Source organism: Ovis canadensis, chromosome 11 (genome assembly GCF_042477335.2).
Source record: "Ovis canadensis isolate MfBH-ARS-UI-01 breed Bighorn chromosome 11, ARS-UI_OviCan_v2, whole genome shotgun sequence".
Classification (NCBI taxonomy): Eukaryota; Metazoa; Chordata; class Mammalia; order Artiodactyla; family Bovidae; genus Ovis; species Ovis canadensis.
The window spans coordinates 17,636,643-17,661,058 of NC_091255.1; the positions used below are offsets into that span (position 1 = coordinate 17,636,643).

Sequence of the window (24,416 nt, forward strand, 5' to 3'; positions counted from 1 at the left end):
ATCAAAGCCAGGCCCCCTGCTTTGGGAGCTTGGAGTCTTGGCCACTGGACAACCAGGGAAGCCTTCCCATCTATTTTCTGTCTTTTCTGAAATCCTGCTGTTTCTCATCTAGTGGGAGTCCCCCTTCTTCAAATGGAGCTATGTATGCTGTTCGTTTGGGTGTTTGGCTGGTTTTTATTACCTCTATCATTCCTATGAATTTGGTCCAGGAGAACCAAGATTGTGGCATGTATTCAGTTCAGTCCACCACCTTGAAACTGGTGCCTTCTCTCCTCCTGTCTCCGCACCCCCTTCCCAGGTCTCTTTCTTCCTCCAGGATCCTGACCCAACTGTCAACACCTGACCTGGTGATCAGGAAGTCAGAAAGCCCCCAAACCTTCTTGAGAAAACAGTTCCAGAGCTGCTTGATCTTCTTGGTGTTCATTAGTTTTACCCCTGGTCACCCTCAGATGTTAACTTCTGGATTCTAAAGTGGAGTCCAAAGCCCACCATTAGCCACCCCTCAGGGGTCCTTCATCCCAGGTAGAGCCCAGCATGGGTTTTGTGAAAATAGACTTTATTATAATAAAATGTCTTTTTAAACAAATGCCCCCACCATTCCACACCCCTGGAGACCAAGGTGGGGGTGGGAGTTCAAACAATCTCCCACCACAGCAACGGAAACATGCAGAGACACTCACCCAGCCAGGGTGTGAGGCAAAGGGTGCTAAGGGGAGGAGGGGGACAAACCCCCACCCCACTCTGAACAGGGAATGTATGAAAATAGTTGCATAAATCTGTCCTCCCCACCAGCCCCCAGACTCCAACAGGGGCCAGAGGAAAACGATGCAAAAGAGAAGTTGAATCCGATGAGCAAAATAAGGCAACCCAACTCCTGCTCTCTGCCCACAGGCCCCGGGTCTTGGGTCTCAGGTCTTGCAGGGGGGTGTGGAGGGGCGCTGTGGGGCGGCGTCAGGCCCGCTTTGGCTTGGCCTTTCTCCATCCCGGGCCTGTGCGGTGGAAGCGAGGGGGAGGAAGCTGGGCTGAGGCACTGAGTATGTACATCTATATACACAGCTCCGCCCCCCGGGGTGGGGGGCTCGGCAGAATCCAGTGCAAACTTTCCTTCAGGGAGGGAAGACTTGAAGAGGACGGCCAGTGCCGTCGGAGGGAACAGGATCTCCCCGAGCCAGGCGTGTGGAGGCTGAGAGGGGACTAGCATAGCGCAGCGGACAGCAGGCGCAGATGGGTGAACCAGGAGTGACAAGTCCATGTCCCCGGCCAGCTCCAGGACCAGGTGCTCAGCCCCTGGACTCGCTCCTGTGCCGGGGCTCAGGGTCCCCGCCTGTAAGAAGACGATGCCCATCCGGAGGACCAGCCGCTCCTCTAGCTCTGACCTTCACTGGGTCTGAGTCCTGTCCCAGCGCCACGGTGCTCACTCGGGAGAACCAGAGTCCAGAGTCTTCCCCGCGTGGCTGGGGCCTCAGTCAGGCCACATCACTCCTTCCCCGAGCCCAGTTTCCTGAGGAGCTGCTTCCCCTTGGAGAGGAGAACCCACACCTTCCTGCTTGGGCCCTGTGGCAACCCCGGTTCAACCTTGGGGAAGCGGTGAGGGCCAGGAGCACAGGGCCAGCCCGGGGGCACTGGGGGCCCCTGGGTTGAGCTGACCCAGTCCTAGAAAGTAAGAGAAAAGGGGCAAAGTCAAGGCCTGACCCCCACCCCACCCTGCCTCCTTTACCCCACGACCTCAGGAGCCCGCAGCCCCCAGGTCATCACAGAAGCACAGGTGTGAACCAGAACCCACGTCCGGCCGCCGCCCCATGCAGAGCACCAAGAGGGCACGATGATGGGGGAGCATGGAGCTGGCGGTCAGAAGGGATAGACGAGGAGGCTCAGTTCTGCTTCAGTTCTCTTGGACAGGGGCGAGCCCCTCCCCTCCTCTGGGTCTCTCCGCAGGATGCTGGGCTGATGGAGTTCAAGGGCCCTTGGACTTGACCCTTGGGATGGGTCATCCCCTCCTAGCCAAAGGGAGAGCAAGGACGGGGATGCTGGAAGGAGCCAGACACTCCAGGGAAGGTGGCTCCTGCACCACCGCACAGACGAGCAGGCCACACGGTGTCCGAGGGCCTTCACAGAGGGGAGGAGTGCCCACTCCACGGGGAGACTCTTCCTTGGATGGCCCCAGAGAGGGCTGCAGGGAGGCAGCGCCAGAGGCACTCATACTCACCACGAGCTCTCTCCAGAGAGAGCTACTCCCCGCCCGCCCCTCCCTGCCCTTAGCATGCCTCCTCTGCAGAATCTCCTTGTTCTATGAGCCGCCATGAGTGGCTCCCTCTGCCACACACCCACCCAGACTGTGCTGTAAGTGGCCTAAAAGCAGGGACTAGACAAAGAAGAGAGCCACGAGGAAGCCTCCCCCCATCCGCTGAATTACCACGCCCCCTCTGTGGTCTCCTGTGCCTGGTACAGCCCCGTCAGGTCCTGCCAGCCTGCGTGTTCTCCACCCCCACCCCCTACTCCCTTCCTCAAACCCCCACTTCCACCAGGGCCTGGCAGTCTACTGGCAGAACCAATCACAGAGCCCAGGCGCCGGGTGCCCAGCCTGGGGCCCACCTCCACCTAAGGCCCTGGTGATCTGGCAGGGCTGCCTGCAAAGAGGTCTGCTGGCACCCAGAGGGGGCTTCCCAGGTGGCGCAAGTGGTAAAGAACCCACCTGCCAACACAGGAGATATAAGAGACATGGGCTCAACCCCTGGAGTCGGGAAGATCCCCTGGAGGAGGGTAGCACCCAAAGGTCAAAGAATCTCTTTCCAGCTAGCCAGGGCTGATGGCTGGCCGGGGTTGGGAGGAGATCGGAGGCCCTTACCACTCCCACCCAGGGCTCCCGGGAGGGAGGGCTTGCTGGGGAGACACACGGAGGGGCCCCAGAAATGAATGGTTTGAGGTTATCCATGGACTCCGACTGTTTAAACCTCCCCTTTTACACCCGCCCCACCTGCAAGAAGATGGAAAGTTGGACATAAAATCATGCCTCTGATGCCCCAAGAGGTCATGATTCAGAGGACAAGGGTGGGGAGATGGAGCCTATTATTACTGGTGGCGTTAGTATCATTCTTCTGTCACCAATAATAATCACAATATTATAATACCATAGTCATATAGTATCATAATACACTGATGAGCCACAATGTGGATGTCACACAACATTCTATGAGCCGCATGTGCTATAGAATATGAAGAGTCAGCTAATGTGGGCAGTACATCCTAGGATGACATGTGCTCCTAAGGCAGCTGGCACTGCCCTGAATAAGGAAAGGGGAGGGGCGATCTGAGTTCCAAAGTGGGCTCACGGCAAGGGCTCCCTCCCCTGTTCCTGGAAGAAGATGGACAAGCCCGTGGGGCTCCTGTGTCTGAGACAAGGAGCACTATCTGATCGTGTGAGATGAGGAACAGGGTGACATGGACCCAGGGGGTCAGTCCCCACTTACATGTCGCTCTCTCTACATATATCTATCTCCATCTAGCACTGGACTCGTCTCCTCCTCGTTCTCTGAAGAACAGGGAACAAAGAGAGGAGATGGGTTACTGGCAGACCGCGAGCTCTCCAACCAGTCTCTGGCACCCGGGCCACTAGGTCCTGCTTGCGCAGCCCCTGACTCTGGAACTGGCGCAGATGGAGGCCCAGGGCTTTCCGGTCGGGGCCCGGCCCCCTCACCCTCTTCGTGCCCTGGGAGCCTGTAAGTATACTCCACCCACCCAGGAACTGGGACCTTGCTGGGCGTCTGGCTTTAAAAAGCGCCTGGGAGCAGGGGAGCTGCAGCAGGGGATCAGGGAGGGTCCCTGTGATGGGGGCTGTGATGGTGAGAGGGGTGGGAGGCTCGCGGGTCCTTTTCCAGGGGGCCCTCCCCTGCACTGGCTGGGGCTGTGGACAGCCGGGTCAGATGAGATGGGCATCAAGGTCTAGGCCTCACCCCACCATGCAGAGGGGCACATGCTGGAGGGGGGGGAGGCGGGGGGAGCCACCCTGGCTGGGTTTCCTCTGGCCATGGGCACAACCCCCTCCTGGGCGCTGTGGGCACCTGGACTGCTGCACGCAGCTGCACCCCTCCCACAACGCAGCGTAGAGACCCAACTGCTAAGCCTGGAGCCCAGGTCTTCACTGACCTGGCCCTCGGATGGGGCTGCCCCAGGCTCCCTGTCTGAGCCGCCTGCCTCAGGCCCAGGGCCCTCCAGGAAGTTGGATGGAACCAGGCCCCGCTGTCCATTCAGCTCCCCCTGGGGAGGAGATGCAGGTGAGACAAGACCAGGAGGGGCCTCAACAGCACCCCCTGAACCCTGAAGCTCTGGGGGGACAGCCTGGGGTCGATGTCCCCATCGTGGGAGGCAACTAGCCTGTCTCTGGGTTTCCATCAGGAACCTGGCTCCCCCCAACCATGGCTCCAGGAGAGCCCCCTTGGGCACACCCCCACCCCCACGTCCTCACATAGTAGAAACCGTCATCGTCCATGGCCCCGAAAACAGTGATGACGTCCCCTGCCCGAAAGGGCAGCTCTGCCTATGGAGAGACCATGAGGCGGGAGTCAGGCCGGGGCAGGCCCAGTCAAGCACCTGGCCTTGGCTGGGCTCTGAAGGGGCTCACCTCCACATCCATGTTGGGCGAGCTCTCCCGGGGGTTGTAGTCAAACGCGGCCACCATGGAATGGGGAGCTTTCAGGCTAGCAGAGGAGGCCAGTTGGGGGGGCTCTGGAGGGGGAGAAGAAGATGACTTGGGGCTCTTTCTAGGCACTCCCACACCTCTCCTGTCCTCGGCGCTGGAGACCTGCCGACTGGAGTCACCGCCTCCGCACCAGCTGTGGCTCCAGGGGAGGCTGGAGGTGCAAGGAAGCCCCTCACCTGCACGGGGCTGGGCGGGCCCTTCCCACTCAGCTGCCGAGAGAAGGGGCCTGTGAGCCCTGCTCCTCCGTCCCTCCCCTCTGGGGGCAGGGGAAGCCGGGGGGGCGGGTGCGGGGCAAGCAGGGTGCTCAGCCTCACACAGGGAGGGATGCAGGAGAAGGACCATCAGCCCGAAAGCAGACCCGCCCTGCGGTCTTCACAGTGAACTAAGGGCCAGACAGGGTCAGTGACTTGCTCCAGGTTGCACAGAATGTATAGCCAGGTGCTTTCTGGAACGGGGCTTTCCGGGCGGCACTAGGGGTTAAGAGCCCGCTTGCCAATGCAGGAGACAGAAGAGACAAGGACGCTTTCTAGAGCAGAGGTTCCGGCAAACCACTTCCCATCCCCATTAGAATGAAGTTCCCCAGGGGACGCATGGCTGTGGGTGAAGGTGGGGCCCACCTGTTCAAGACCTTGTATGTGTTTCCCGGGAGCCAGGCAGTGCCCCCGGCCCCTCCCTCCTCATCCTCAGGGGCCCTGGAGAAGAAAAGGATCACACCCACCTTTCTTGGAGCGGCGGGGCTTGGGAGGAGGCCCGGCAGTACGGGCTGTGGAGTAGACAAACAGGCCGTTCCCTGCTCCAGACAGGCAAGCAGACGTCAGAGGGAAACCGAGGTGAGGGAGCGAGGCGGACAGTGACTCTGGTCTCCTCTCAGGGCTGTGCTGGGGTTCCTGTGCTCAAGCCTCTAAGGCCACTCTTCCCTTCCCATCCCGACCTCCAGGATCCAAAATACACGGCCAGTCCCCCTGCAGCGGCCCCCATTCCACACGGCAAGCTCACTACTGCAGCCACGTGGGCCCAAGTCTCTGAGGGACCCAGCGACTCTGCCAGTCTCTGGATCAACCAGATATCCTGGCCGCTCCCGACGTCCAAATTACTTGGGGCTGGGGGGTGTTGAGTCGGCACTGGGGTGGGGGGCGGTGGGCGAGGGGCAGGAGCAGGTCATACCTGAGCCCTCGGCGAGAGCCTCTGGGGACCGATGGCCCTGCTGGAGCAGCTGCTGTGTCCCCGCAGGGCTGTCCACGGCCACCTCAGCCACCATGTTGCAGGGAATGTAGCCCCACCGGCCCCCACCCTCACCCCGGTAGAAGCCATCTGCGTCCTTGTCTCCAAACACCTGGAAGCAGAAGAGACCAGCTGTGTCAGCAGGCCAGGTCCGCGTGCTCCCTGCACCCCGATCCCAAGCACCCCCCACTCAGGACTGCAGAAAAATGCTCTGCCTTTCATGGGACTGGAAACAGGGGTAAATAGCCAAGAAGAAGGATCAGAGGGATGACAGAAAACAGCTCTATCCGTATGATCATCACTCACTATCTGCACATCCATTCCCCCAGTCCACCCCAGACTGGATCTCCCTGACCTCAGAGTTTTAGCCCAAAGCCTTCAGGAAATCCTTGTAGGCTCAGAAGAGGTCGTCATGCTAACAGTAGCAGTATCACATTGTGCCACATGCCAGGCAGTTTCAGCACTCTGCGGGTACTGAACCCTCTAATCCTCAAACAAGCCTGTGAGGCAGACACTCACATGATCCTCACTTTACCCATGAGGCCCGAAGGAAAGAAACTACTCTGGGTTTCACAGCTCAAAGTGGCACTGTCGCAGCCCCACTCCACATCACCTGGCTCTAGAAGCTGCGTTCCCACCCGGGGGCGGGGGGGGGGGGGGGGGCTACGATCCCTCCGCGACAAGGCAGGAAAGGAGGGAGGAAGCAGGGCCAGACAGCGAGTCAGTCACCTTCAGGATCTGGCCCTCCCGGAAGGGGAGCTCCTCTTCCCCAGCATCAGGGTTGGGGGACATTGACACGGGGTCATAGTCAAACAGAGCCACAAAGACCCTGACAGGGAGGTCCCGGAGGGCCAGGGATGCTTCTGGAGGGCTCCTCGGGGGAGCTGCGCGGGAGAAACGGCAATCAATTCCGGCCAAGGAGGCGGGAGAGGCCCCCTTGGCCTGGCCCAGCCCCCGCAGAGGCTCACCCAGCTCTGTGGAGCCTGGCCTAGGGGCCCAGCCCCTTCTCCGCTTGGAGCCGCTCTGCCCTGGGCTGTCCAGCCCTCTGGGCTCCCCAGACTCTGCTGACTGCAAAGAGAGGGCAACAGACATCAGGAGTGATGCACCACCCCTCTGATGGGCGCCTCATTAGGGGCAGGACCCCAGGAGTGCTCCCCCCAGCTCTGCCCCGTCGGCGGAAGCGGCACAGCAGAGCAGGGACACACATTCCTCTCCTGGAGCCGTGGCCCAAGCTCACTGGAGCCATCGGACACCCCCACGGGGGGAGGAAGGGCAGGAGGGGAGGCCCCGGCTCCGGCCACCTTAGCAGATGAGTGCAGTAGAGGGACTAAGGTTTAGATCTGAGAGCTGGCCGAGGCGCGTGTGAGAGGAGGGCCTCTTCTCGGTGTCAGGGTTGGGCGATGCTGGACATCGCAGGCTGGGTCCTGAAGCTGTCACTAGCTAAGCAGAGGAAAGGGTCACCTGCCCCAAAGGCAGGGGGCCTGCTGGCAGCAATGGGCGACTTATGGCCACAGAGCATCCGCGCGTCCCAGTTCCAATCGATTGGCAGAAGCAGCAAAGCAGTGGAATGTGGGTGGGAGGAGGCAGGTGAGGGAGCCCCGAGGCCCCACCCCACCTCTGCTGATGGAGGCGGCAGCGTGGAATGGGAGCGGCCGGTGGGCAGCAAGCAGGGCCACCGGGCGGCGGTAGGCAGGGGGCTGCCCGGGCAGGGAGAGGGCACGGACCCGGGGGGGCGGCTCCTTGGCTCTGCCGGTCGCACTGCGGCCTCTCCGCTCCGGCTCCCCCTTCTCCCAGGCCGGGGAGTACGGGTAGGAGTGGGGGCCTGAACCGGCCTTCGGAGGTGCCCTGGGCCTTCCCACGGGGGCTGCACCCCAGGCCTCCCCATCTCCGAGGCAGCCGGAGCTGGTGATGCTCATGTCCCCGCCGCCTGTCTCTTGCTCATCCTCAGAGTCATATTCGATGCTGATTTCCAAGCACTTGGGGGAGAGGCAGCTGGCCAGGCCCGGTTCCGGTTCCGGGGCCCGGCCCCGGGGGCACTTCCTCGAGGGGGCGGGCCGCGCCCTCCCGCCGGCGTCCGGCGGAGCCCTGGCGCCCTCGGCCGCAGCGGGGCCGCCCCTCTCGCGCGCAGGGCCCGGTGCTCGGCCGGGGGCTTGGGACCCGCCGCCGTTGCTGAGAAGCCGACTGCAGTGTTCCCGGGGATCCGGGGACCGCCTGCGGCCAGGGGGCTTTTCGGGGGAGCCACTTCCTTTTCTCCAGCTGCCGCCACTGACCAGTCCCAGCGGGTCCTCCAGGCGGTCCCCAGCCCTGCAGGGCTGGGGGGACGAAGCGCAGAGGCCGGGGCCGCGGAGCCGCGCGCCGTCGCAGCCTAGCCCCGGAGGCAGGGGTGCAGGCGGGCCGGGGTCTCTAGACGCGGAGCCTGCCCCTGGCCCCTTCTCCTCCTGCGCGGCCTCTCCGGCCTCCTCCTCCTCCTCCTCCTCCTCCTCCTCCTCCTCCTCCTCCTCCTCCTCCTCGGGGATGCTAAACAGCTTCTTGCTGCGAAAGTGCTGGAGAGGCGGCTCCAGGATCTGTTCCAATATCTCCTCGTCGCTGTCGGTCTCACAGAAGGGGTCAGGCTGGGGCTGGGGCTGGGACTGGGGATCAGGGGGTGGGGCGGGCGCAGGGAAGAGAGGTCCGTGGGGAAAGGACAGAGCTGTGACCTTTGCCCTCAAAGGAGGGCAGGGGTTTCAGGTAACCCAAAGCTTCCCACCCCGCACCACGCAACCCCGGTCGCCTCCCTTCAAGAAGGAAGACCAGAGAGAGAGTCTGGCCCAGAGCCACACAGCGTGTCCAGGGCAGGGCCACAGGGAGCACTAAGGAGCCTGCCCAAGAATGGGGTGCGCAGAGGGGCTGAGTGTCGGGAACAGGCCAGGCCTAGATGGTGTGGGGCCTCCCAGCCCCTCCTCGGAAGCTCCCAGCTCCCACGAGGCTCTCAGAGGGCGCTGCATGAAGCAGGCTTGAGTGGGAGAAGTTACAGAACGGGGCGCCTCGGTCCCCCCCTTCCTTTTCAGGAGGGTCGAGGCTGGGCCTGAGCTACTTCCTAGCTGCCATGCAGCAGAGGGCCCAGGCCGCACACCAAGAATGCTGCTGGCACGGGGGAGCAGCCACTGACTCTGGGGGCGGAGGCCGCAGGAACCTGAGGGGCCCCCCAGCCCCTCCTCACCCCGATACCTTGGCCCCCTGCCCCCCAATGCTGTGGCCAGCCACCTGCTTCGGGAAGGAGCAGGTCCTGACACCCAGCTCTTCTTCCTCCTCCTCCTCCTCCTCCTCCTCTTCTTGAATGTCTGACAGATCCGAGTTGCGGCCCTGGTCCACAAGGGAGTTCCCCGGATGGACCCCCAGCTCGGCTGCATCCTCCTGCAAGAGGCCAGACGTGGGAGGACAGCGGGGAGGTGAGCAAGGGCACGTGGGGACCTTCTGACAGGGTCAGCCCCAGCCAGGATGAATGGGGGGTCCCCCTGCAGAAGGAGAGAGGGGCATGCCCCCAAATTGGAGCACAGGCACCACGCGGGGCGGGGAAAGAAACCTGGAAGACAAAGCGGCAAGCACAAATAGCCAGACACACAGCGCAGAGCAGAGCGAGAGTGGGGCAGAGAGCAGGCAGAGCAGGCAACCAGCTCTGGGCTGGCAGAGGCGGGGAGGAGGCCCTCAACTCCTCGTGGTGGCCCAGGGTGCCCCAGCCCCATACCTCAGCCCTGGGCCTCAGCCCGGACCCTGCGTCTCCTCCACGGCAGGCCTGGACACAGGGCAGCCTCTGGGCCAACGTTCCTTGGGTGGTGCCGGGTGCCAGGTGGGCCTCTCCTGTGGTCTGCTCAGCGTCCTCCTTGGCCATGGAGGAGGTGGCAGGGCCAGGAACACAGTCTCCCAAGGCGGGCTCGGTGGCCTTCATGTCCCCAGGGGCACCCAGCACAGCCGCCCCAGCCTGCTCCGGGAACGGCAGGCACTGAGGAAGGGGCCCCCACCCCGAGCCCAGACCCTCCTCCCAGCCTCTGCCAGCAACCCTCCTCCCCAGCCAGGTACCTGCGAGACAGGCGCTGGGGGCTCCTCTGAGGATCCTCCTGCCGTCTCTCTAGGAGGGCTGGCTGTGGGGGCGCCTGGGGCCTCTTGAGGCCCATGGGGGTCGGGGCACCGGAGAGGAGAGCTGGGATCCCCCAGCCCCGGGGAGGCTGGAGCAAGGGGCGGTCTGACCTCTGGGCCCGGTCGTGGGCAGGCGCAGGGGACCCTAGCCGGCCAGGAGGCCTCAGCCAGGGCGGGGGCAATAGGAGCTGGGAGGGAGTCCACCGACTCGCCGTGGGGCGACATGGTGCGCACGGCCACTGCACAGCACGCCTGCAGCAGCTGCAGCTGCGCCAGCTCCACCAGCACGCTGCCCGCCGTGGGCGAGGCCACCTCCATGATCTGCAGGGGGGCACAGCACGGGAAAGGGGGGCTGCAGTGATGCCCCCACTGGCTCCTGGTGCTGTGCTGGGGACCGCACCCTCGGGGGCCTGGTCTCTCCTGAGCCTCCTGGCCACGGTGCCTCAGGGCTAGAGTCCTAGTCTGTGGGCGACCAAAGCCCGTGCTCTTAACCAGTCTGCTACTCAGTGCCCAGATGCCTGGGGCAGGCAGCTCCATGCCAGGCCGGGGAGATGAGGCCTCTCAGCACGGAGAGGGCCGAGACCCATGCCCCGCTCCCAGGATACAGGTGGGTACCCCCAGGCCATACCTTCTGCCCATCAGCATAAACAGCGTAGCCTGTGACCCGGACGCCGTTGGAGGTGCCGGCTGCATCTATCGTCACTGGGAGCCAGCTGATGATCAGGATCCCAGGGGAAGGCCCCGGCTCGACCTGCACATCCAGGGGTGCGTCAGGTGGGCCTAGGGGAAGGGGCACAAGACCCAGGATTGGAGCACTCCCGCCAGAGAGGACAGCCCACTCTGCCACTTCCCTAAAGATGCAAGTAGCAGCCAGTGTCCCCCTGGGGCCACCCTCCAGGGCCTGACCTCCCCGGGGCTTACACATATCAGGCGCCCGCGCCCGCCTACCTGCTGGCAGTGTGGTGAACTGCAGGGTGGCAGCCCGCGGCTCTGGCCTCTCCCCGCCTGGTTCCCAGGACCCTTGAGGGGGAAGCTGAGCCTCCACTCGGGCCTGATAGAGGGTACCAGGCCGCAGGTGGCAGAAGGTGGCCCAGTAGGTGCTGGGGCGGGCAGGGGGGCATTCTTCCCCGTTGAGGTAGACAGCATGGGCCAAGCTGCTGTTGCTGGGCACCCAGGCGATCTCAGCAGACGTGGCGGTCAGCCGATGGACCCGCAGCTGGCTAGGAGCCACGCCAGCCTGGGCCCCCAGCAGCAAGCAGCAGCGCAGCGGGTCGGAGCCACCCCGGCTGGTCAAGGCCTGCACAGAGACCCACAGGGGGCCCGCCTGCAGGTCCAAGTTCTCCAGCACAGCTGTGGGGGGCGCCCTGGACCCCAGGGCCTGCCGCAGCTCCCCATTCACACAGACGTGGTAGCCACTTAGCTCCACACGCTCAGGAGGTGGCTCCCAGGCCAGCACCACACTGTGGGCCAGCTGCTTCAGGACGGCCAGGCGGCGGGGGTAAGGCACGGCAGGGGGCTCCCCCAGGCCCTCGGGTGGGGGGCTCGGGCTGGGTGCCTCCCCGGCCGCCTCGTCCTCTGGTCGGGGCTGGCTGCGTCCCCCGCTGCTCTGGCCCCCACTACTGCTGCCGCCTCCGCCGCTGCTCAGAAAACTGAGCTCGGGGCCTGAGCTGTGGGACAAGTCAGCCAGCTCCGGAGGCAGGGAGGCCAGCAAGTCGTCGTCGGACACGCGCTCAACAAAATTGGAAGGGACCAGGCCCCGCCGGCCATCCATGAGCTCCCCTGGGGAGGGGAAGACAAGAGAGGAGGCGGAGAAAAACACAGCCCGATCAATGCATTGTAGCAAGGCTTGGTGAGTGATCCGAAGCATGTGATTCACCTGTTGGCGCTTTTAAAAGAGCAGTCAAGATGTGGACTGGGAAATTATTGTTAATTTTCACTGGTGTGATAACAGTACTGTAGTTCTATAGGACAGGCGTCTTTTAAATTTTAATGTGCAGATGAATCACCTGGAGGTTTGTTAAAATACAGACTGTAACTCAGCTGGGTCTGAGCAGGGCTGAGATTCTGCACTTCGAACAAGCTCCCAGATGATGCTGCAGGATGAAGGATGTCCAGGTTTACAGAGCTACACACGGAAGTATGTCTAGGTAAGGTATCATGTGTCTGACTTCCCTGGTGGTACAGTGGTTAAGAATCTGCCTGCCAATGCAGGGATCATGGGTCCGATCCCTGGGCCAGAAAGATTCCACATGCCTCGGAACAACCAAGCCCGTGCACCACAGCTGCTGACACCCAAATGCCTAGAGCCCATGCTCTGCAACAAGACAAGCGCTACCCTCTCGCCTCAACTAGAGAAAGCCCATGCGCTGCAACGGAGACCCAGTGCAGCCCAAATTAATCCAGTCATTTAAAAATAAATAAAATATCATCTGTCAACAACTTGCTTTTCAATCCTATTTTTAACCCACATGGGAAAAAGGCAATTACGACAAAATATTAATAATTGTTGAATCCAGGTGGTGAGTACCTAGGTGTTCATATTATGATTTAACTTTTCTGTCTGTTTGAAAACTGTCATATTACATGGGTCTGAGGAGTGAAGTCAAGGGCACCCCTCAACCTTCCTGTGTGGAAAGCAGACATCCTCAAAGGGAGAGGGAGGTCCCGTCTGGCTAGAAGAAAGGCAGGAATCTTCAGAGACAAAAGACATACATGCCAGAGGAAAGAGCCCCCTGTGGGTTCTAGAAGGCACTGAGATCCACAGCAGGCCTGCGTCTAGGAGCATGACCGGCAGTCAGTTCTTCTTTTAACATTTATCTGTCTGCGTTGGTCTTAGTTACGGCAGGCAGGGTATTCGTGTCACACAGACTCCCTGGCTATAGTGTGCAGTCTTAGTTGATCCCAAGCATGTGGGATCTTTAGTTCCCCAACCAGGGATCAAACCCGCTCCGCTGCACTGCAAGGCAGATTCTTAACCACTGGACCACCAGGGAGGTGCCTGTCAGTCAGTTCTGACAGCGCTTGCAGGAAATGGACCAGCTCCCCTGAACACTTGGTAACAGAACATTATAAAACATTTCTTACTGTTTGTTTGTGGGATGTCAAAGATCAAAGAACCTGGACAAACGGCCTATCATATCACAGCTAATTTGGGAAAAAGAAAAAGAGTCCCAGGGCACAGAGGAGCTGGCGGCTGTTGGGCCTTCTTGGGAAGAAAGGGGAACAAGGGCCAGGTTTAGGGCCGGGGTGAGTGTACGCGGTCCTGAGCGGCAGGAGGACGTGGAAGCTTCCCCAACATCATCTGTCTCTACTTAGGCTAGGAGCTGGGGCGGGGGGTGGGGAGTGAGAAAAGGAAGAGAAACAAGAGACTTTCAGTAAGTTAGGTAACAGAGTGTAAGTAGTGGGTTGAAAGGTGGCCTTCCCAAAATATGTCCACATCCTAAACCCTGAACCCTGTAAATATAGCAAAAGTGTCTTCGCAGACACAATTTTAAGGAGCTTGAGATAAAAGACCGTCCTGGATTATCTGGGTGGGCCCTAAACCCAGGGACAAGTGTCCTTATAAGAGGACATACAGGGAGAGGCGCTGAGATGCAGGGACCAGAGTTATGCGGCCACAAGCAGGGAACAACTGGACGCCCCAGAAACCACACGGGACAAGGAGCAGAATCTCCTCTAGGGCCTCCAGCGGCACGGTGGCCCTGCCAACACCTTGCTTTCAGGCTTCTGGCCTCCAGCACTGTGAAAGGACACACTTCTGTTGCTTTAAGCCACCACCAAACTTTTTACAGCAGCATTAAGAAATTCATCCAGGCACTAACACTGTGGGATGTGATGCTAACGGGAGGAACCATCACACTAAGCAGATCCGCAGCCCTGCAAGGCTGGTGCAGGAGCCGGGGCCACAGTCAGGCTCATGGTCTGGAAGCCCCTGTCGCTGAGAGCAGCGCAGCTGTGGAATCAGATACAGATGAAGCCACCAAAGTAAGATGAGGAATAGGGTGTCTGACTCCCCACTTGCCTGCATGCCTTTCCAGCTATCCTAGATTGCATAGTTCAAATTCTAGTAACTTGTGGTTACTTAATATTTATGTTCTTGCTGGTGGTGATGGTGGTGGTTTAGTGGCTAAGTCGTGTTCGACTCTTATGACCCCATGGACTGTTTTCTGCCATGCCCCTCTGTCCATGGGATTGGACAGAGTTGGTGTTTAGATTTTTTTTTTTCTCATTAAAAAAGCCATTTTTCTGGGAGCTATTTAATCCTTCTCTCCATTGTCCATCCCTAGCGAGAGTTGAGTTGTTTTCCATCATTCCCAGCACCCGCTTAGATAACAGGCTTGGGGCCCCAGGAGGAGAGACTGAGCGGGCCCCACAGACCCAAAGCTTCCGGTGATACAGACCCAGACCAGAGCACTTTGCTGAATCCCCACACACCACTGCAACTCTTGCCTGCCCTGTCCACCCCTCATCCTGGTCTCCACACCACACTGTCCTCCATGCTGTGAAAGGTCACAGCCTGGCACCTAGCCAGGGCACCCCGAAAAGTCTGCCATGCCCCGCCCGATTGCCCACTCAGTAATACCGTGTCTGCCTCGGTGACCTGATCACCCCACGGGCACCACAGAACTGCCCTGGGCACTGTAGAACCGCCCTGGAGCGCAGCCCTGCCTGGGCCCTGGAAACTGCCGACCACTTGCTGACACCCTCTCCTGGGCCCTGGACCCCGACCCCTCCTCCCCACACTCACTGGGTTCAGCATCAGATCTATACACCACGTGCCCAACCTCGAGGTCACTAGTGCTCAGTGCTGCCGTGCCCTGTCTGCCAGCAGGAAAGCGAATTTAGCTGAAATTCCCTGTGATGCTCTGTCCGCCCTCTGGACTGTGCTGGGCCCTGTCCTGTCCTGCACGGGGAAGACGTGGAGTCAGACCAGCTGCCCACAGAGCCCTTTCCCCACAGGCCACCGGGTCTCTCTATGCCTTTCTGCCGAGTCTGAGGAGTGACGGTGGGTTCAGAGGGTGCAGATGGGTAGAGGGCTTTGGGAAGAGGAGCTTGAAAGCAGACCCAAGGATGGGACAGTCCCCGCTACCTCCTACCTTCAAAGAAGCCATCCTCATCCATGCTGCCGTAGATGTAGACGTACTCGCCGGCGGTCAGCGGCAGCTCAGCCTCTGGGTTCTCGTTGGGGCCCTCGAAGGGGTTGTAGCTGCGGGGAGGCCCAGAGGAGGAGGGGGACGGTGACCACCATCCTGTCTCCTCCCCACCGCCCATCGCTTGGCCTTGGGGACACTTTGTCGTCCACCGTTAACCACAGGGAGCGCCCACTGCACCCACCCCAGCCCAAGGAGGCGAAGATGACTTCTGCCGTGACCCCTGCCACACCCCCTCCGTCTCGTTCCCCTCATGCACCCCAAATGCCAGAGGGCCGGGGTGCAGGGGTCAGGGCCCACCTGTAGCGAGCTAGGAAGACCTGGACCCTGGCTCCGCCCCGGTCGCCCTCTGCCACTGCCGGGAGCAGCGAGACGTTGTCCGCCTCCAGCTCCTCCACCTCACTGGCCGTGTCCACCTGGGGGCAAACAGAAAAGGGCCAGTCCTCTCCAGGACCCAGGGGCCGACCGCAAACCCGGCAGGGGAGGCCCCGCTGTCCTGAGACGAGAAACAGAGCAGATGCTGGACGAGGCCAGCAGCAGTGAGCTCTGCTGACACTTTCTAAACCAGAACGTCAGCCCTCGGGCACTGGTGGAGCCCAGAGGCCTTGGGTCAAGGGAGAGGGGTCAATGGTGACCCCTCCCCGAGCCCCAGCCTCTGGTGCACCAGCTCAGTAAATGAGACCACCATGCCCAGCAGAGAGGGGGCAGCCACTCTGGCGATGGGGGACAAAGGGGCGCCCAATGACAGTCTGTGTCTTTAAGGTTAAAAAACTGCAATAAAGCGCTCTAGCTGGAAGCAAAGGGGCAGAAGGGGCTGAGAAGTCCCTGGGACAGAGGTACTGCCAGGGTAAGCGGGGGCACCCAAAGCCAGCACCTCCACTCGTGCCCACAAGGGGACAGTAGAGGCCGCAGCTGGGCTCTACCACTTCCTGCACCGGAGGCTGCAGGGCTGCTCCAGACGCCCCCATTCCACCCCCCCTGCACTTTCTCAGGTTTGGGAGGGAGAGAGAGAGACGGCTGCGGTTGTGAGTGATACCAAAGAACTTGGCAGTAATACCAGCTGCCATATGCTAAGCATCTACTGCGTGCCCCACACGGTGGGAGGTTCTGTCCTTGTTGTTTTCACATCATCCTCCCCACAACCTCACCGGGCAGGCTTGTTAGTTCAAAACTCAGATGACAGCGAAACCCAAGCCCAGAGAGGGTCAGTGACCTGCCTGAGACACAGCGAGGACCTCAATCCCAGAACCCGTGCCCCTTCTCACAGTGCCACCAGCTTCTGCCACAGACACGCTCACCACCGACCTCGTTGTGTGGGTCCTGGCCCCGAAGGGTCTCCCTTCCTGCAGCCCAAGACTCTAAGACCTCGCTGGGCCCCAGAGGGGCAGGCTGGGCAGCCCCTGAGTAGGGACGGCAGGCAGGACCAGCAGGCAGGGCAGGCCCCATCGGAGCTCCCCGCCTGCCGGGAGGAATCCACGGGCCTCTCTCCTCCAGGGCCTTGCCTGAGCCCCCGCACAGGCCATCAGCCCCCCAGCTCCTGGACCACACCCTCCCTCCACCTGCCCCCGCCAAGGCAGAGCTAGAGCCCAGGCCCCTCCCCAGCACTGACCTCGGGGGTCGGGCAGGACTTGGGGCTGTTGTGGATGGACTCAGAGCGAGAGGAGTTGGACAGAGACTCTGCCCTCTTGGCCGGCGTCCTTCGGGAGACCCCAGCAAGGGTGGCGGAGGCAGGCTCGGAAGACTTCGGGGTGCAGCGCCCCGGGGAGGCTGGTGGGAGGTCGAGGTCTACAGGAAAGATGACACGTGGTCTTGGGGGTTGGTGTCCCGAGGAGTGACCAGTGACCACGCGTCCTCTTGGAGCTAGCGATCAGGCCCTCCGTGGCCAAGTTCCCTTACAAGAAGGGAAATCCTGGGGGAGCTTACTGAGTGGAGGTGGAGGTGACTTACACATATTATTTCACAGCTTCCTCAGAGCAACTCAATGAGGTGTAGTGGACGCCCCTGTCTCAGAGCCTAGGACACATGGCCCACAGAGCTTTAGCAGCATCACTCCCTGAGTGAGTGGAGCCGGGACCACCCAATCTGACCGATGCCCAGCTGGCTCTTCGCCAGCCCACACTGCCTGACTCCTGGTGCCCACCTCCCAGCCAGGACCACAAAGGAGGGGGAGGAGCAGCTACCTGAGATTCTCTAATGGGCTCAGCTGTTTCCCGCTGCCCTACCCTCCACCCGGAGCCTGGGTCAAGCTAGAACGGGCTCTAACTTGCTGTGTGACTTTGGGTGAGCTGCTAGCCTTCTCTGACCCTGAACTCCGCTCAGGACAGAAGCACCAGGCTGACGGCGCTGGGGGTCTACCTCACCTTTGGGGCTGGATCCGCGGCAGGGCTGCGGGGTGGAGCAGCAGCAGGGGGGTGGCGGGCGGTCCCCTGGGGCACTGCAGCCCAGGGCGGAGGTGAGCAGGTCCAGGGGGCCAGGGTGCAGGCGGAAGGCCTGGAGCTCCCGCGCCAGCAGGCTGAAGCGCTCGGTCTGGCTGCGGCACTGCTCCTCCAGCTCCCGGACCCGGACCTGGGCCGAGATGCAAGATGAGCTGCCGGGCCGTGGAGCTGCCGGGGCCAACCCGTGCCGTCTCCACACAGCCCCGCTTCAGATCACACCCGTCCAGGCCCCGGGGCTGGGCACAAACCCTCAGCCTGGCCGCCCGGCTGCCCCGCTGCCCCAACATAGCGTGGCTGAGGGTCGAGACCGGGCACCGTGGGACACCGTCACTTCCAACCCCGCCTCCAGCTGAGCTTTGTGCCCCAGGCGGTGGCATTTTCTGGGCCAAAAGGGGTTGCCCCACCCCATCACCATCATGGTATCACTTCAGGGGTTCTCTCTGCTCCATGGCTTGTCACCCTCCCACAGCCAGTGACCCACATCCCTGCCCTCAGAGATGTCCCCAAAGACCCCAGAGCTCGAGACATCGTTAGGACAGGAGTGAGCCAACTCCCAGGAGTTTTTCTCAAGGATCAGGAGAGTCCCCATCAAGGAGGTCATGGGTCAGACTGGCTGGCTTTGGAACCTCCTCCTGGTCTCAGGGGCTGGGTTTCAGAGATGGGCAGGGCCTATATGTGCCAGGCACAGTGGCAGGTCTGGGGCCGGGGCAGTGAGAATCCCAGCCCATCTATGGAGTCTCAGCCTGTGACCAGTCACACCCCTGTCATTGGACAGGAGGGCTGGAACCGCTTGAGCCTGGGGGAGGAGACTCAGCTCAGCCAGCCTGGAGAGGTGTTGGGGAGAGCCCCCCGCCCCCACTCCCCAGGGAGGTGGGGGATCAGGAGGCTGTACCTGCATGGAATCCAGGGTAGACTGTGGCAGGAAAGGAAAGCCCAGAGGAGAGGTTAGAACTCTTACCCAGGGGGCATTACCCACAGAGGGAGAGAGGGGCCCAAGTGGACACGTCTCAGTCAGCTCTCTGGACCGCCTAAGCAAGTGCTAACTGGAAAGATATTTCAGGGCCAAAGGTGGAGGGGATCGCCCCAGCCCCTAGAGCATTTAGGAGCCCTTCCTGCAAGCCCACACCCCCACCCACACACTCACCCACACCCTGGCAACCCCCTGCAACACTCTCTGAACCGCCCCAGCCTTCCCCCTAGCTGGAAGCACGGCGGCCACCTCCAGGGACCCTACCTCCAGCAGCTGCACAGCGCCTTCATGCTCCCTCTGGGCTTCTGCCTGGGCCTACAAGTGAAAGTGAAAGTGAAGTTGCTCAGTCGTGTCCGACTCTTTGCGACCCCATGGACTGCAGCCTACCAGGCTTCTCCATCCATGGGATTCTCCATCCATGGGATTCTCCAGGCAAGAATACTGGAGTGGGTTGCCTTTTCCTTCTCCAAGGGATCCTCCCGACCCAGGGATCGAACCCAGGTCTCCCACATTGCAGGCAGACGCTTTAACCTCTGAGCCGCCAGGGAAGCCCTGGGCCTACAGGTGGGAGGAGGCAAATGCTGGAGGAGAGGGGTGAGGACTGGGGTGGGATCGAAGGAGGTGGGCAGGCAGGACAAAGGAGGAGAGAGAAGGAAGGGGGCTGGGAAGGGGCTGTGGGTGCCTCCCTCCGGTTCCCACTCTGAACCGCACCTCAAGTCCGAAGGCGAAGGGGCCGAGAAGAGGGGCCTGGGACTGCTTCCTGCTTCCCAGACCTTCCCCCTTGGGGTTTTTTCTCCTTCTGTCTCTCTTGATGCTCTCTGCCTGCTCGTCTTTTGCCCCTTCTGAGTGTCAGGGCCCCACAGGGCACAGTGCTGGGCCCGCGGTCACTCTCTCTCTAGACTCCCATCTAGTCACAGGACCAGATGCACTGAAGACTCCGAAACCTGTCTCCAAGACCGACTTCCCCAGGACCCAAGACTCACAAGCCCAGCTGTCTATGGGGCTCTCCACTCGAGTGGTTAACACACAGCCCAAACTTGGCCAAAACGGAACTCAGAACTCAGGATGCCCGACCTCGCAAACCTGCTGCCCGTCATCCCTCACTCCTGGCAGGTGCAAGGCCCAACCATCCATGTAGTCAGCACTTGAGTGAAGGCACAGGGCACTCGATCGGAAGCCCGCAGTGAGTCCTGTCAATTCTCTGTCCACAATGTACTTCGGATCTGCCCACTTGTTCCCCACCGTGGATTATACTCTCACCCAGGCAGACATCATCTCCCACCTGGACCCCTGTGTCCACCCAACACCCGAATGCCTTGCTTCTTCGCCCACGCCCCTGTCCATCATCTGGAGTGCTGCCGAAGTGACCCTCTAAATGACGAATCAGACCATGCCAATCCCCTGCTTGGGACCTTTGAACGGCTTCAAACGACTCAGAAAGCAGAATACCCAAACTTCTTCCCTGACTTTGAAGGTCTGATGCGATCTGGCTCTTGCCTACTCCTGCCGTTCCGTCCATCCCACCACATGCTAGCCACACTGGTCTGTACCCCTCAAGCTTCTCCCCACCACAGGGCATCGGCATGAGTATACCCCCTTCCCAGAGTGCTCATCAGCTGGCTGCTTCTGACCCTTGAGGTATGAGAGGCCTCCCTTGCCAAGCTCCCTGAAGAGGCCCCTCACCCCATCCCCGCCACCCTGTGTTGCATCACCCCAGTAACTTTCCCCACTGTACTTGTCAATGCCTGCCATCAGTTCACGCATGAACCTGTCTAAGTTCTGCTCGGTCAGGGACATGGCCTTTGCCCCTCACAGTCCCTCCAGGGCCTGGCACAGTGCCTGGCACATAGTGTGTTAGTTAGATAGTGTTAGTTGCCAGTCGAGTCGGACTCTTTGTGATTCCACCGACTGTAGCCCCCTAGGCTCTTCTGCCCATGGGATTCTCCAGGCAAGGATACTGGAGAGGGTTGCCATGCCCTCCTCCAGGGGATCTTCCCCACCCAGGGATGGAATCTGGGTCTCTGCATTGCAGGTGGATTCTTGACCGTCTGAGTCACCAGGGGTTCTCTGTAAATACCCACACTGGATGAGGGTCCAGAAGCTACAGCTGGGGTCTGGCAGCCCCCCGCCCTTCTGCTGCCCCCGACGCCGCCCCCACCTGCTGCAGCCTCCGGACCTCCTCCCGCTTCTCCTGCAGGCTGAGCCGAGCCTGCTCATGTTCCACCTCCAGCTGCTGCCGCCGCTGGGCCACCTCCCGCATGTGCTGAAACGCAAGAGCCTGCGTCAAGGCCCGAGCCCTGCTCTACTGTCTCTACGGAAGATCTAAGATGAGGGCGCCTCAGACACCATGTGTTCCAGACACTCTGTTAAAAAGGAAACTGCGGCTAGAGAAGGAAAGGGCCGTGGGCGCCAGGACTCAGCCTACACCCCCGCGTCCCACGCAGGGCACATGCTTCGCCAGCCCTCTTTCTCCCCGTGCCGCCCGGTGTCCTCACCTTCAGCACCTGCTCCAGGCTCTCCAGCTTGCTCTGCAGACCTTGGCTCTTGAGAAGGGCCGAGTCCCTCTCCTGTGTCACCCCCAGGAGCTGGCCCCTCAGTTCTGCATTCTCCCACTCCACCTGGACAGGGTGGGGGGGAAGGAGGGTGCAGGGAGTTGAAAGCATGAGCCTTGCCCCCCAGCACCGCCACCCCCAGGGGCCACAGGGTGTTCCGTGCTCTCCCCAGCTAGGGAGCTGGCAGAGGCAGCGCCTTGCCTGGGGATGGGACCCTGGCAGGACCTGGGCAGAGCCGCTACCTGCTCCTTCTCTGTGGCTCTCCCACTGAGCCGAGAGTTCTCCTCCACGAGGCGGGCATTCTCGTTCTGGGCTGCCCTGAGCTGCAGTTCCTGCGAGACCAGAGGGGAGCTCCAGGGAGGCTCCCAGCACCCACCTCCTCCTCTCCCAACACAGGCACACGTGGGACCCTGCCGGCCCCCTCCTGGGACCTGCATCAGCCGGGAAAGGGAAGCCCTGCCAAGCAGGAAGGAAAGCATGCTTTCGGGGCAGGAGAGAAGGAACTGGCGTTCTGGGGGAGTCCTCCACCTGGTGGGCCTGATGGACCCAAGGAGCTGGCCTTCCAAGGCCCCACAGAGCTCACCAGCTCCTCACATCGCCTCTGCTTTTTCCGGGCTTCCTGCTCTAGGCTCTCACATTTCTTCCTCTTCTTGCTGAGCTCCGATTCCTGCGGGATCAGAAAGGAGCTCCTCACACAGGATGGCAGATCCACCTGTAAAGGGTCTCCTCCAGGGCCTTAACCCGGGTCTTACCAGTTGCTGCACCCGCTGCTGTTTCTCTGGCTCCCCTAGGACCACAGCTGGGTTTCCCACATCCTCCTGAGGTGTGGCCTGAAAATGGCCAGAGGCAGTGGGCTGGCACCTGAGGGCAAGGCCTCAGGGCAGCCTGCCCCCGGCCCAGCCTGTCCGAGGGGGGTTCCCACCCCACCTCACAGTCAGCAAAGAGATCCCTGCTCAGGAAGGACAAGGGGTACTGTCTGCCCCCTCCCCGCCATCTCCAGTTGATCCTGAGTGTTTTGAGATCCAGAGACCCATGATTGCCCTGGGAAATGGGTCCTCTATCCAGGCCAAAGCTATCCCTTTTTAGCTTGCAGCTCTGCTCTGCACTCAATAACTGTCCTGGGTGTCCTTCAGTGACTGGCAGGGAACTAGGAGGCTGCCTGGGCCCCCAGGGAGGTGATGTCCCCAGACCTAGGGGTTATGGATGCATAGCCTTGGCCTAGAGCCTACAGACCTGTTCAGACCCTCCTCCCAGCTTCCCCAAACCCACCCTACGAACACACCGCGGTTATCCATCCGTGCAAACTCTGGAGGACAGGTCTTGATGAGTGATGCTACCTCCCTGGACCAGGCAGAGGGGCCAAATCCCTTCTCCCTACCCTCTTCCTGGAAGGAGGGGGACCCAGGTGCCGCCCAGGACAGAGGATGGAGAGGAGCCAGACCTCTAAGTTACGGAGGTCCGGAGCGGGGTCCCCAGCTCTTGGGCCGGGGGACTCCTAAGCCCGACGCCCGGTGAGGGTCGCCCGTACCTGGAGCCGGGGAGGACACCTCGCCGCCCCCGGGGAGCCGGGCCGGGTCTGACGGACCGGGCAGGCGCTGAAGGGGGCGTCCCCGCGCTGCGGCTGCGGCAGGAGGCAGCGGCGCGGGCTGGGCCCCGGGCGGCTGCCAGGGCAACCGGGGATTTGCGGCCGGGCCGTACCACTGGCGGCGCGGCAGGGGCGGCAGGGCGGGCCGCCGGCCTCAGGCCTGCAGGGGGGGGGAGGGGGAGGGCGAGCCCCCGGGGACGCGCGCGGCGCAGGTACGAGCCCTGTGAGGCCCGGCCGAGGACCGGGCCCGGGCCACGCGCGCACCGCCACCGCCTCGTCGGGGCTCCGAGCGCGGTGCACGGGGATGGGGGCGATCCCGGAGCCGCTCCCACCCCATTCTCCGCACACCTACACACCTGCCCTGGCGTCGGCGCTCACCTCTCCCGGGGCCCCCGGGGCGGGCGCCCCTGCTCTGGCCGAGACAGAGGGGCCCGGGGGCCGGGGCGGCGAGGGCGGCTCCCGCTGGTTGCGCAGGGCGATCTGCCTCTGCAGCCGCAGCACCTCCCGCTGGGACTCGCGCAGCAGCCGGTCGAAGTCCCGCACGTGGAGCCACTGGGGGCCCTCCTGGAGCCGGGGGACCGGGAGCCGAGTCGAGCCTAACCCCGACCCGACCTGCGCCGTCCCCAGCTGAGCCCGCCCTCCGCCGGACTGCAGGGGCCCTCGGGCGCGGGCAGGTGCGCACCTTTCCCATGCATCTATGCCCGGTCGCAGATGCATGCCTACACAGCCCCATGCAAACACTCCCGGGAGCTCGTTTACTGGACACTCGCGGTGTCCTCGGCAGTGTGCTCAATGCCTTGCGAACATCTCTGCACCCCAGTGTGAGGTTATGCGTGAGTTCATACAGCCAAGCCCGCTGGCTTGCAGCCCGAAACCTGGAGCCCAGAAATTCCCAGGTCTCGGACTCACGGCTCCACCCGCTTCGGTTCAGGCGCCCGGTCCCTGCTCCCGCCTGGGCCGTTGCCAGGGGAACCTACTCCCAGCAGCCTCCACCTGCTCGCTTCATTTGCATCTCATTACCATCTCAGTCTGCATCCCACACCGCCAGGCCGGCAGTCCTAGGTAGGGCTGACCCGGAAGGGGTGACCAGGGCCTCCTCGCACCTTGCCCGCCAGGGTGAGCCTGGCCTGCAGCTCCCTGCACTCCCGCTGCAAGGCAGCAATCTGCTTGTCCTTGGCCAACAGGGCGCTGGCTGTCTCACTGAGGTCCCGGGCTCGTTGGCGCGCCAGGGCCTTGCGGCACAACTCCAAGCTGGCCCCTGGACTGGGCATGGGAGCACTCACCTGGCCAGGGGAGGGGTAAGGCCAATGGTCATCTGAGGGCTGGGGCATTTCTCCCTCTTCTCAGCTCCTCCCAAAGGAGGGGTTAGGGTGAACACCTTTGAAACGTGGCTTTCGTCTGCTTCCACCCTGAGTCCGGATCTACCCTGGGCTGACCCTCAGCCTCGCTTGACCCTTCCCTGCAATCCTCAAGCGGGGGTGAAAGGGTTAACTCCACCTTCTAGCTCAGGCCCAAAGGTTGCTGCTAATTGAGGGCTGCCAGTGTGATGGGTCTTGTCCCTGCCCCCACCAGCTCTGCACCCAGAGATGAGCGCAGCAGGAGGCGGCTGCTAGCGCCAGCACTGGCAATCCAGAATTCTGCCCTCCCTGCCCGGGACCCCCCCCTGCCCAGCCCTTCTCTCCCTCCTGTGATTC

General features: G+C 61.9%; 1 protein-coding gene and 1 long non-coding RNA gene across 3 annotated transcripts; one reads left to right on the forward strand and one right to left on the reverse strand.

The window, feature by feature from the left end:
- Positions 1-535: 535 nt before the first annotated feature.
- Positions 536-24,000, reverse strand: TSPOAP1 (TSPO associated protein 1). The gene is made up of 30 exons (XM_069542595.1): positions 23,826-24,000; positions 23,101-23,286; positions 21,890-21,967; positions 21,721-21,804; positions 21,380-21,469; positions 21,081-21,203; positions 20,744-20,848; positions 18,850-18,900; positions 18,508-18,528; positions 17,541-17,745; positions 16,790-16,965; positions 15,481-15,596; positions 15,127-15,236; positions 10,979-11,809; positions 10,659-10,810; positions 9,974-10,351; positions 9,642-9,875; positions 9,368-9,370; positions 9,125-9,310; positions 7,642-8,535; positions 6,886-6,985; positions 6,647-6,801; positions 5,861-6,029; positions 5,415-5,486; positions 4,873-4,905; positions 4,619-4,722; positions 4,463-4,534; positions 4,144-4,254; positions 3,468-3,529; positions 536-1,653 (listed from the first exon to the last, which is right to left on the reverse strand). The coding sequence occupies exons 1-29, from the start codon at positions 23,991-23,993 to the stop codon at positions 3,500-3,502; spliced, it is 5,037 nt and encodes a 1,678-aa protein (XP_069398696.1). The 5' UTR covers positions 23,994-24,000; the 3' UTR covers positions 536-1,653; positions 3,468-3,499.
- LOC138414840 (uncharacterized) lies at positions 7,969-12,469 on the forward strand. Of its 2 annotated transcripts, none has more exons than XR_011246970.1 (5): positions 7,969-8,523; positions 9,245-9,345; positions 10,673-11,879; positions 12,028-12,177; positions 12,269-12,469. It is a non-coding gene; the product is annotated as an uncharacterized lncRNA (long non-coding RNA). The 2 variants fall into 2 exon arrangements; XR_011246969.1 differs by having other exon boundaries at positions 12,028-12,167; positions 12,242-12,469.
- Positions 24,001-24,416: the final 416 nt, after the last annotated feature.